Raw genomic sequence first — 13688 nt, 5'->3', positions numbered from 1 at the left:
TTGTTGTTCTGAGGATCGGATGGATCTGGATAACAGTTACACAATGGTATCTTCCTCATTAATAGCATTGAGTGCAAGTGTTACCTCAGCTCAGTCCAACCCAATCAGATCACTCATACACCAAAGTGACTACTGTACAAGGCAGCCATTCTTTAAGTGGAATTGAACCCAAACAACTGTTTTTGCATAATGAAAGAAAATCTCGTTCTAAGCAACTTTCCAGTATACATTCATTAGAAAACACCTATGATTTTAAAGTTACTTGTAAATATAATTACTATAGGAAGTACTATTTGGGTTATCCCTTGCTGTTTTCTGTTTTTTCCAAGTCTGCTGGCTTCTGCTACCTTTTTTAGTAGTCAGAGCCAGCAGTGCAGAGAACAGCAGCCAGACAGATGCTGCTATCAGCTATTAACAATTACATTTACAGGTATGGGACCTGTTATCCCGAATGCTTGGGACCTAGTGTTTTCCGGATAAAGGATCTTATAACTTAAATCTACTAAAAAATCTTAAAATCTTTAAACTTTTATTTAACCCAATAGAATTGTTGATCTTCCAATAAGAATTCATTATATCTTGGTTGTGATCAAGTTATCAAGTTAATATATTTTTTTAGAATGCTTATTTGGCTTTTTGGACAACATACTGTAGATGTCCAAAAAAGATGCCCATAGATTTTGTTACTGTCCCTTTAGTGTTGCAGTACAATTATTAGGAACTGGCAGTTATTCTAGGATATAATTTGACATAAAAAGAAATTTTAAAAAACACTTAAATGCTGCATCCTTGAAATATCTGTATTTACTGTTTCAGAGATCTGAGTGAGAATTTAATCCAAGCCATTCCGAGGAAAACATTTAGAGGAGCTACGGAACTCAAGAACCTGTGAGTAGATCCTTTTCTCTCAGTGGAAGACCCTGTATAGAAATTGCATGTCCCATCTCAGCATTGCAGTTTATACTACATACTAGATATTAGAAGCTGCCTGTAGATTGCTTGGCCTGTTGCATCAAATATTCTTACTTATAATGTGTACAATATACTACAGACCCCTTGGGCCAGATATGACTCTCACCACTATGTCTCCACTGCCATGCTTCTAGGTTTCTTCTGAAGGCCATTAGACTGGTTGCCCACATGATGCCAGCCTGGCACAAATATTGTTCTAGTTTGTTCTTCAGGACACACAAGATCATGTTTTTTTACCTTATTCTTGTGTATACAGGGAGTTATGTTGTAGATCCAGGGTAACTGTTTCTGTTCTCCACAGCCAACTGGATAAGAACCAGATCAGCTGCATTGAAGATGGAGCTTTCCGGGCTCTAAGAGGACTGGAGGTTTTGTAAGTACTGCTTTACTATTGGCAGGTCCTTAAGTGTCACATGACCATGACTGTGTTTATTTAAGGGAGACATTAACCTTTATGAATAGTTTGCTTACAATTCCAAAGAACTCACTTTGTGACAGGGGTTGGAAGTGGTGACAGGAGTTACTAGCCTGGGGCACCAGTACCCCTTGGCCCAGCTCTGCGCTGATGTATAATTAAAGAATATGTCTTTATACTTATATGTTGCTTTTGTTATGCACAGTTTGAGATTTTAGTGTATTAGGGCTGTGACACACGGGGAGATTAGTCTCCGCAAGACAAATCTTCCTTGTCGCCCCGAAAATGTCACAAAATGCCATCCCATCGGCTTGAATGTAAATCGCCGGTGGGATGGCATATGCGGCGGAGCGATTTGCCAAAGTCACCGAAGTTTCCTCTAAAGGCAAATCGCGCCGCCGCGTATGCCATCCCACCGGCGATTTACATTCAAGCTGATGGGATGGCATTTCAGGGAGATTAGTCGCCGGCGACTAATCTCTCAATGTGTCAAAGCCCTTAGCCAAGAGTTTGCTGGGCAAGAAACACCTTGATGAACAGTTAGGGTGAGTGCGTACATTGCCCAAAGTTATAGATATATCCCCATAAAGATAATAAATTGAGGATTTCCCTGGGATTTAAGTATCATTTTTCTAAAATGTTCTTTCTTTTCCATGCAGAACTCTGAATAACAACAACATAACCGCAATTCCTGTTTCCAGTTTCAACCATATGCCCAAACTGAGGACATTGTAAGTACCTTGTGTGTGTGGGGCCCAGGGAACTGAATGTTAATAATCATGTCAGTGAATATGAAAACGTGTTATCATGTCTGTGTCATCTTAAAGTGGCAATGATAAACATATAATTATTCTGTCTAATTAAAGGGATTCTGTCATCCCTGTGGGGGAAAAAAATCTGCTCTTCTTCATCACATATAAATACGTCTGATTCTACATATTTGAAAGAATTCTGCTTTTTCTTTAGTGCAGTGGTGCATTGGCAGCCTTGCTGCCCCCCCCCCCTTATATCTGGTATTCAGGGTGCCCCTTGTAGTGAAGTGAACTCTGTGAACTGTTATATGACAACATGGGCTTCATTGCTGCCTGACGTAGCACTCTGTTAACTGAATATATAAATGTACATAGTTACATAGTTACATAGGGTTGAAAAAAGACCAGAGTCCATCAAGTTCAACCCATCCAAGTAAACCCAGCACACCTAACCCCCACCTACCAATCTATACACTCACATACATAAACTATATATATACAACCAGTAGTACTAACTGTAGATATTAGTATCACAATAGCCTTGGATATTCTGATTGTTCAAAAACTCATCCAGGCCCCTCTTAAAGGCATTAACAGAGTCTGCCATTACCCCATCACTAGGAAGGGCATTCCCCAACCTCACTGCCCTCACCGTGAGGAACCCCCTACGCTGCTTCAAATGGAAGTTCCATTCCTCTAATCTAAAGGGGGGGCCTCTGGTGCGTTGATTGTTTTTATGGGAAAAAAGAACCCCCCCCATCTGCCTATAAACCCCTCTAATGTACTTGTACAGAGTAATCATGTCCCCTCGCAAGCACATCTTTTCCAGAGAAAACAACCCCAACCTCGACAGTCTCACCTCATAGTTTAAATCTTCCATCCCCTTTACCAGTTTAGTTGCAGTCTCTGCACTCTCTCCAGCTCATTAATATCCTTCTTAAGGACTGGAGCCCAAAACTGCACTGCATACTCAAGGTGAGGCCTTACCAGGGACCTATAAAGGGGCAAAATTATGTTCTCATCCCTTGAGTCAATGCCCTTTTTTATACAAGACAGCACTTTATTTGCTTTAGTAGCCACAGAATGACACTGCCTGGAATTAGACAACTTGTTATCTACAAAAACCCCAGATCCTTCTCCATTAAGGAAACCCCCAACACACTACCATTCAGTAGAGTTTGCGTTTATATTATTTCTACCAAAATGCATAACTTTGCACTTATCAACATTATAAATATATATATATGTGTGTGTGTCAGTCATAACGTATTTACTCATACAATCAATAAAAGATGGTGGTGCCTAGCCAACAAATCGCCAGCTAGAGCTGGTGCCAGTATTACAAATTTACCAGCAATATACTTGGCGGTAAATTTTTAAGGCTGGCAACCCTACCTATAACCCCTTCCTTCCCTGGCTCTTTTCTTGGCAGATCATCCCTTTTACATTAATGCCAGCCTCTGTCCTGCCCATTATCCCTGCCCACCTGACAATTTCCCCACCCATTCCCCCAATCCATCCGCCCATTCCCCTGCCTAGCCCGCCCATTGCCCGTCCCCAAATGGGACACTGGCCCCAACCTAAAGGCTGATATTAATAGCAAAAAAATGTGGCAACCCTAGGCATAAATACCAAATATACTATTACCTTATGCCCCTCCCCCAGCCAGCCACTGGGTCTGTCTCTCTATAGTTTATTATCTGATCTATGTTAAACAAACTGCATTACCTGGTTTTATTGTAACTACTGTTTAAAGGAACAGTAACACCAAAAAATTAAAGTGTTTTAAAGTAATTAAAATTTAATGTACAGTTGCCCTGCGCTGGTAAAACTGGTAAGTTTGCAACAGAAACGCTACTATAGTTTATATAAATGAGCTGCTATGTCAACACGGGGGCAGCCATTGAAGCTGGGAAAAAGGAGAAAAGGCACAGGCACATAGCATATAACAGATAAGTTTTGTAGAATATAATGGGGTTTTATCTGTTATCTGCTAAGTAACCTGTGCCTTTTCTCCTGTAAATGGCTGCCCCCGTGGCTACACAGAAGCTTTATTATATAAACTATAGTAGTCTTTCTAAGGAAAACACACCAGTTGTACCAGTACAGGGCAGCATTACATTATATAGTAATTACTTTTATACACTTTCATTTTTTGGTGTTACTGTCCCTTTAATGTAGGGAAATGAATGTAGGTAGATTTGCTTCAAGCTTAGAATGTACAATTTAGGAACATCAATCTGTCATCACTCTTATGAATTTGCAATTACTCAAGCTGTTAGCAACCAAGAGGGAGTGTTAAACAGAAATTTACATGATGCCATTTATAAAATCATAGTTTTCTGATTTACATGGGTTAAAGGCTCAGATTTTGCTTGACATTGTTGATTGAAAGTAGTGTATAGAATCCTATTTCCAGCCTGGCTATGTAACTCACTTAAGGGTCCAGCTGAGCTGCAATTACCAGAACTCTGGGGGATATATATCATTTCTAATTGTGCGGCCAGTGCCATACCCTTTAATCTTCTATGTTATCATACTTATCTAGTGTAGCCCTCTAAGGTGCTTTAATGCCATCACATTCCCCTCGCAGACTGCCCAGAGAAGCGTAACAATTGCTGAATGCTACAATGTGCAGCTCCGTAAGAACCACTTGATAGGTCAGAAGCGTACCCTGCAGCTATCACTGTGTTCCACTTCTTCCATACGAGCCCTGTGAGAGGCTCTGTTTCTCTGTACTATATTGCTGTCATACATACATCAGTTTATGTATCTATTAACCAGCGCAGCAATAGCAACCAATCAGTAATCAGCTTTTATAAATCTAGGTAGAAAGTTTTCCCCATTATTCTAATGAGACCTAGTAAGGGATTTTTAAAACAACAAAACCAACATTTTTGGATTCAAACAAATACCAAATCCCCCATTAAAGTTTTAGCCATACACTGAATGGAATGTAAACCTTAATATGCATATTCAGATTTCTCCAAAATGTATCAAGTCATATTAAAGGTTTGGATATCAAACTGAATCCTGAGCAACCACTAATTTACAAATGTCTTAAGGTCCCCATACACGCTGAGATCCGCTCGCTTGGCGAGATCGCCAAGCGAGCGCATATGCACCCGATATCCCCATCTATGGGTGGGCGATATCGGGGAGCGTTTAGGTAAAAAAAAAAAATTAATTGTTTGGCCCCAGGGCCAAACAATCGGATTATGTGGGCAGCAATGCGGCAGTCGGTTCGGGGACCGCATCAACGAGCTGATGCGGTCCCCGATCCGACTGGATTTTCTAACCTGGCCGATCGATATCTGGCCAATTTCAGGCCAGATATCGGTCGGGCAGGCCCCTCGGTTCTGCCCCTACACAGGCCGATAAGCTGCCGAATCGGTCCAAGGGACCGATATCGGCAGCTATAATCGGCCTGTGTATGGGGACCTTTAGAGTGGAGGAACAATGGAGTTTGTAGTTGACAGCTGGAAGGTCACACAGGGTGCCTTTAATTTAACTGTCACATAATTAACCAACATTGCAATAACTTATTTCCCCTCAATTGCATCTCTTCCTCTTGATTGATATTAGCATATGGGGTGAATATAGTGCAATTATAGCACTGACCCATAATTTTTTATTCTTGGCCATATAATATATATAATATATAAATAATAATCAGTGGACAAAAAATGTACTGCTGCCTAGTGCTTTATACTTAAAGTGGTATGATTTTTCAGAACAGCCACTGCAAGAAATATTCTGATCAGAGAGGGCAAGGTTTTGGTCCATGAACTCCATGCTCCACACCAAAAGCCTCTACTGTGTTCCATCTACTAGCCCAGATGAATAATTTGAAACCAGGGGTACAAATCCTGGGGCAGAGGGGCAATACTGATGCCTATGGCTTGGCTCCTGCTAGATTTGGTTCATCCCTAGTTCCAGGCCTGGTAGCCCACCATAATGAAAGCAAACACATGATTGGTAGTAATGAGTAAAGGTGGCCATACACGGACCGATTTTTTACTTACAAACGACCGATTCCCGAACGATCCGATGCTATCGTTAAGTTATCGTATAGTTGGTGGTGTACGAACGATCGTCGGCCCACTAAACGAGCCGACATTATCGTCCCCAAAATCGATCGGCCAGGTTTAAAAATTTTGGTCGTTAAACGATAAAATCTGCCAGTTGGTGTGAGTGTCAGACATTTGTCTTTCAACGATTGTTCTCTGCGCATGTCACAATTGCCAGCAGCGGAAGTCAACGACATCGATCGTACGTAGATGTACGATCGTAGGTATTTTACGATAATGATGCGACAAAATCTTTCCCGAATTATCGTTGCCCGTGGATGGCATATCGTATGGGAACTCGATCGCCATACGATCGTTTGTCGATATAATCGTTCATCGCACAACGAGCGAAATCGCCTCGTGTATGGCCACCTTTACACAGGGTCAGGGAAGTGAGGGATTTGTAGGGTTTTTACAAATTTTACCAGCAATTAAATTTAATTTTGCAATTATATTTACAGATAACCTTAAAACCTATGAAAAAGTGTGTAAATGTATTTTGTTTCATTAAAAAATCCTCTTTAATGCATGCATTGAGAATAGAAGGCATATAACAGATACATACACAGTATAACACTGAATAACCCCCAACATCATTATGCTTAATGGGAGCAGGAAGCTCCACCGGCTGAACACGGCGAGTGCAGTAAATGGAATTTGATAGAGTTCCTCACATAACAATCAGAGTTATTATAATCCCATTTTATTCCCAGCGCTTTGTGTCGTTTTCCCACTGCCTCCTGTATCATTGAACTCTGCAGTCTCTGACCCATGCCAGCCAATTCACTTGATCCATGGCTGCTTTAAGAAAGTTAATTAGGATTTCTCTGGCAATAAATAGGAACAATGGCAAATTAAAAAAAAAAAAATACCAGCTCTTCCATAGATTATTCAAAGACTGAATGTGTAATGTGTAATCCTCGGAGCGGCGAATACAGCCGTCACGCATGACTAGGCAAAAGGCATAGAGAAATAAAGAGAAAACACATGAAGACAAGTGCATATTAGCTCTCACGCCTGTAATGGTAGCTATTGCCTAATCCTGCATTGGTCGGCTAATTTATGACTTGTAATGGGATTATTATTATTATCCCCAGGAATAAATTGATCGGCTCCATATTTACACGTTAATAACATACATAAAATCGTTTGTAACTAGATTATAATAAGTATGGAAATCTAAGCTCTGCTCAAGCATTCTATAAAGGGAAGGAAATAACTGAACAAAGCAACAGCAGAGACCTAGAGAAGAACCAGCATCAGTCAGATCCCTTAGAGGACATTTAAACTGGGGGCTAGGGTTGCCACCTCACCGCTTTAATACCAACCACATATTGAAGTCACAGCCTACATGGCTAATTAGCAATTAGTTTAGATGCATGCTACATGGCTGCACCAAAATCAGTTCAGTCTGCAGCATGCATCTAAATTAAATGCTAATTAGCCATGCAGGATGCGGTCAAGTTTAGTACCTTGTTAGTAAAAGTGGTTGTAATTGGTCTTTGTTCTTAAATTGTTAGCCTTTTTTGCTTCTTTTCTGACTGCAATGAAAAAATTCTGGTTGCTGGTAAAAAGATTATATTTTTTATTTTTGTTAAATATCATTTCCATTGCATCGGACTCTGTCATTTGAAGACATTCGAAAACAAATGTTAAATAAATATTCATTTTTTTTTCTCCCTGGTGTTGGCCATATCATCAAATTTGAACATAGAGATAGGATATCATTAAACAAGCTCATCTTTTAACAAATGACTGCAAATTATTGGCACATTTTGGACATTGCTCAGTAACTTACAGCAGCCAATCAATAATCAGCCAGGGCTGTATTTTTGGTATAGGCTCATACTCACAAGCGTTTTTTTTCCCTGCCATGGCGTACTCCTGCGTTCCACCACAGGGCAGTGCAGGAAGAAACACACCCCATTCTTCTTTATGGAGCTGTACTAACACAGGCACATGTAAGCACCAAACTACGGTAGAATGTACACAAGCAGCATACCTCCCAACTTTGATCTCCTCCACTGAACGCTAAAAAAGACACAATGTTTCTCAAACTTAATTAAATAAGTACCTTTTGGCAGATAGCCCAGAAAAGTTAACACGCAACACCTGCACCTGTTACATTTGCAACTAATAAGCTGAACAGATCTCTTGGGGGAACTTTTCACTTAAATTTTACATTTTTTTCCAAAACTGCAATAACACATAAAACAACAAATTTTGTAAAATTGATGTGGTATTTAGGGGTGTGGTCAAAAAATGGGCGTGACCAAAAATTTGCACCATTTCTTTTTTTTCCCTCTTTACATTTTTAAAATGTTGTTATGTATAAAGCAGATGTATTATTGGTCTAATGTATGCAAACTGTATAGGCTGAGTGGGCAAAAGGGGCATGCCTATGTGAAACTGTAGTACCAACATAACTACATTGCCCCATAGTTAATGGCTATAGTAGCAGTTCAGTAGCAACTCCAGGCAATTTATGAAGCTTGTATTCTGTACACTGCTTGTATCCCATTGCTTGGGCACAAAATGATTAGTTCTCATTAGGGGCTTGCTATAAAAAAATCCTATTAACGCTGGGAAATTAATATGCCGAGATTCCCTCTGTACCCCCCTGATCAATCTCCTCCCAGGATTTTATTAATATGCGGCACATTTTTCAAGGCAGTTAAATATTTTTACACAGTGGGCACCTTGTCATAAATATATTTGAACTATATTTTAAAAAACAGATATGGAAACTAGAATCATTTACAACCAGTAGATTTATGAAAATGTTGTACAGCCAGCACAGGGTCTGTAACCCATTGAGGAGTACCTATTGATAACATTGAAGGCTACGGCAGGACATATATTGAGGATATCTAGATTTATGAAAGGATTACGAGGTTTTTTTTAAAGTAAATTTATACATTTTGCCCACTTTCCTAGAAGATTGTTTTTCTGACAACAGTCTCTCCAGGATCGAATGGGTTAATGAATCAGCCGTGTATTTTACACTGTTTGGCAGGCTAAACCTTTCTTTATCCATTATATTCTATGGGGCACAAACTTGCAAACGTGTCACAAATTCAGCTGATTGGTTCATAAAAGGCCTATAAAATGCTGACTTAACTATACACAATAGCAGTGATTTTTGGTGACTGAATAGTACAGACATTTTTGTCCTGACCAGTAGCATTTTTGTCCTTGTTGGCAACAGTTAAATTCAACTTAATTTAGGTTGCTGGTCCCCTTGCTGTAAGGATGGCAGCAGCTCTAGGGTTAACTGACTATATAGGAAGGGCACAGACAGCTACTGTAAGGTTGCTGACACTCTCACCTTGAGAGAACAGTTGCGCCAAAACCCTGATATTAGTACTCTAAAACTGATAATATCTCTAATAATGTCTCAGAAAGTACTAGAAAATAAATGTAGATGACAAAAAGTGCTCTGAGAACTACTTTGAGTCACTTCTCAAAGTATAGTGGATTTATTTCTTGGGTTTAGATCCCCTTATACTAAAATGTTCCAGTAGTTGTTTGAAAAGCTCTGACTCTTTTGTTTCTCAATTTCAGCCGTCTGCATTCTAACAACTTGTTTTGTGACTGCCATTTGGCCTGGCTCTCCCAGTGGCTACGCCAGCGGCCAACCATTGGACTTTTCACACAGTGCACTGGACCGTCTCCACTTCGAGGCCTCAACGTGGCAGAGATCCAGAAGCACGAGTTCAGCTGCTCAGGTCAGTCTCTTTGCTATAGTGCTCTGCTCTGTGCCAGTGATGCATGAGAATGGCTCACAAATCTCCTGTTCTAAAAACCTAACCAACAAAGAGCACAAATTGAGACCGTCTGCGCTCAGACAGCAGTAACCAAGCTATTCTTCCTGGGCTTTCACTTTCTGAATGGCAGTTGACTGCAAAGGAAGGAACTCATTGAGCGTTCAGTTGTTAGAGCCAAGCACAGTGCAAAGCTTCGCTTACAAACACCTCCTTTATCCACACCTCCCTGGGACTGCCTTTCTGCGTTCCTTTCCCCTATACAGGCAAATAAGGCACAATGTCATACTCTGATTGTAACAGTCCTCTTTGGCCTACAGCCCATGGTATATCATATGCATAAGCCAAGGGAACTGGGTCTGGGATACTTTCTTGTATTTGGTAATCGGCACAAGAGGTTGGTACAATTTTAAGAAGAGTTATATTATAGATATCCCCATTACTGGCAAGATTTACCTAGAGCAGAGGTCTTCAGAATTTTAAGCCCACTTTGCAGTAAAATATTTGGTTGAGCGTCTAATGAAATAGACACTATCTTATTGTCCCAGGGATAGGCAAAACTGTATATTAATTATTAACTGGTCAACATGGACCTCCCTTCCACCACTTGGAGACCCTCTGAAGAAGGGGGGGTGGTAACCTAAAGTGTTACATGGGATGGCTAAGCCATAGATTGCATAGAATAAAGTGCCACAGCCCTTGATCTTCCATCCAGTGAAACCGATAATGCCATTAGAAGTTTTTGAAGCAATGTTGGTTACAGGGCCCCCACTCCAGCTGTCAAAAATTGTTCTTTTTCCTTTCAGGAGATTTAAAATGGTCCCTATAGGTTTGAGGAGACATTTGTCTTCCCTTAGTAATACTCCTTGTTCCAGACCTTTCTGAACCCCTTCCCTTGGAGAAGAAAGTTCTATATAACAATATCCAGAGGTGTAACTATAGTCTTATCCCCCACATCAGTACTATATAGGATATAAATGTTTTGAAGGGGTGGTTCACCATTAACGTAACTTATAGTATGTTACAGAATGTCCTATTTGCAATTGGTCGTCATTGTTTATTTTTAATAGTTTTTGAATTATTCACCTTCCCTTTCTACATCTTTCTGAGGCTACATTTATTATTTTTGTAACTGTTTATTCTTTATCTTTTTATTCAGTCCATCTCCTACTCATATTCTAGTCTCTTATTCAAACTGCTGCCTGGTTGCTAAGGTAAACAAGACCTTAACAACCAAACAACTAATAAAATTCCAAACTGGAGAGCTGCTGAACAAAAAGTTACATAACTGAAAAAAACACAAACAATAAAAAGTAAAAACTAATTACAAATTGTCTCAGAATATCAATGTCATAGTAAATTAACAGAACAACAGGTAGAGAGAATGCACATGGGATTATATGAGACGTGGTGAAGTTATACTGCAAAGTTTCCCCTATAGCACGCTGCTGGTTATCTCCAGGATTTGTGCAAATAAGGAACAGCTGCTAAAGGAAAGAAAAAAGGCAACCTGGGTCCTATGCGAAAAGATAATATGATGAATAATGAAATGTAGGAGACTAGTATATGCTGTGCTTGGGTTACTGAGAAAAAAACAAGGGGCCCTTGTGTAAAAGAACTAATGCTGGGGAGCTTAGGTTCAATCAGAGCCCTGCGTGAGGAATTCTACCTAAGCTCTCCTTGGAATTGGTTATTCATATAAGAAACGGTGAGTTACATTTTCTCCCACTATTCTGCGGGATGCCTTCTAAGCAACAGCTGTCGCGGCTGATACAGTAATATCAAATCAAAGAAGAACAAACCTTGGGGCACTCGCAAATCAAACAGTCAAAGAGATTTTTTAATTAAGTCAACATTTCGCTGGTACAAAGAACTCCTTCATCAGGACAACTCATGATCTTATTGGGTATTTGATTTGCAAGTGCCCTGAGGTCTCCTCTTTTTTTATTATGCGTTCTTGCTGATGAACTTACTCAGTGCAGAAGGGACGCGAAGACACTATTTAAACCAGCAGATGAAGTATGGGGCAGGTAATTGGTTAAGATAGCCAGAAGGGATGATGCTTCAGTTGTTATGTGGGAAAACATGTTGTAGTTGTCCAAGACTTAGTTAACCCTCTGGCCTTACAACATACACATAAACGATGCCTAATAAGCATGCCTATATAGTTACTACTAATTGGTTTCATTATGTAAGATTATTAATATAAGTAAAGTTCTACAGTATAGGGTGGCAAAGAGATCACTGAACAATAAGTGTAAAAAATGATTTTATATTAATTGGAAACAAATATTTACATAAACATAAATCATAAAGCAGATAAAATGGATAAACAATAGACTACAATAACACAAAAGGGTAATACAAAACAATATACGACAAATATACACAATACTTACTTAACTAAATACACTCAAATGAAACACAGGGACCCAACCACCTAAATAATAATAATCCCACACCACACCATATAAACAAACTCTATGAAACCTCTACTCTAGAAGATTATACAGCCTAAGTATACCTCTCCTTAGGTTTGATAAGTGTCTGGTCCGTGATGTCAGGATTCCCTCTGATCTGGTAAGGTGGTCACTTCTCTCCTGGCCCTGAGTCTCCATATGCCCTACTGAAGCCAACCTATATACAGGAGAGAGGGGTGGATTCTAGAACTTTCTAGAAGTCTCTCCTGATTGGTCCATTTGAATGATGCTGGCACATACCAGTCAGTTACAGGAAGTTACCCGTCCTCCATTTTGGATAGTCAAATTGTCATGTAGTCAACATCTGTCCTTCCTGAACTAACTGATTATGCATATCACCAGGGTCCTTCACCCTTTGATAATGTTAATTAGAGTTTAGGTGTGACCAAACCTTTCCCAGAGCAGTACCTTTGTTTTATAAATTAGGAAACTCCTATTGTTTGGACCAGACAATTAGATGCTAACTTAATTAGGCTGTTTCCTCTACTAAAGAAAGGTTTTATTATTGATTAATAAAATATAGGAGCCCAGAATATATATCTATATTTTACCAGAATCTTACAATTAATTCAGACTGTCCCATGTGCTGGTCACACATCTATGGTCTATGTGACTAGGCAGTGTCGGACTGAAATGACAGGGACCCACCAGAAAACTTTGGACCACAGGCCCACTTTCTAAACTATTATTCCTCCCCTCTTCCCTCAACCTTTTTATTATCCAAGTCTCTTTTCTCTATCCTTCCATCTCTTTTTCCCATACAGAAATAGGGAATGACCATGCAACTGGCCAAATAATTAGAAGCAAGAGGGCCCACTGACACCTGGGCCAACCGGGAATCCTGGTGGGTCAGTCCGACACTGTGACCAGGTGACCCATGACTGTGGGATGATTTGGAGCATAAGCCAGTAGAGTAAGGGCTCTACTGTGGCAACTAATGGCCACTGCCAGAACCCTGAAATAGTTTTGTTTTTGGTGGGTTGAAGAGATGTAATACAGGTTGGTCACAGGTTGGACATCCTTAAGGCTAATGTCAGACGAGGTGCAGGCTGGATATTTTCGGCAAGCGGAAAAGCACTTGCCGAAAATGCTGCCCTACGCCTCCTACTTGTGCCTGCACCCGAAGGAATGAGATACGCTCAGGTGCAGGCACATGTAGCCGATATACGCATAAAACGCGAGACTTTGCATTCTCTCACGTTTTTATGCAGATATTGGCTACATGTGCCTGCACC

The 13688-nt window shown here is 40.1% G+C and overlaps 1 protein-coding gene and 1 long non-coding RNA gene across 2 annotated transcripts in view; one reads left to right on the top strand and one right to left on the bottom strand.

Moving 5' to 3' along the window:
• slit1 (slit guidance ligand 1) overlaps window positions 1-13688 on the top strand; it is a 219704-nt gene that overhangs the window by 136475 nt on the left and 69541 nt on the right. The window contains 4 exon segments of the mRNA NM_001097233.1: window positions 817-888; window positions 1274-1345; window positions 2047-2118; window positions 9774-9937. Of these exon segments, the coding sequence (NP_001090702.1) occupies window positions 817-888; window positions 1274-1345; window positions 2047-2118; window positions 9774-9937 (380 nt within the window).
• LOC105948021 lies at window positions 6722-12538 on the bottom strand. Its single transcript, XR_001171427.3, has 3 exons — window positions 12498-12538; window positions 8063-8240; window positions 6722-7036 (listed from the first exon to the last, which is right to left on the bottom strand). It is a non-coding gene; the product is annotated as an uncharacterized LOC105948021 (long non-coding RNA).

Source organism: Xenopus tropicalis, chromosome 7 (genome assembly GCF_000004195.4).
Source record: "Xenopus tropicalis strain Nigerian chromosome 7, UCB_Xtro_10.0, whole genome shotgun sequence".
Classification (NCBI taxonomy): domain Eukaryota; kingdom Metazoa; phylum Chordata; class Amphibia; order Anura; family Pipidae; genus Xenopus; species Xenopus tropicalis.
Note: the sequence above shows the minus strand (reverse complement) of the source record. Positions and strands in the feature narration are given on the sequence as shown.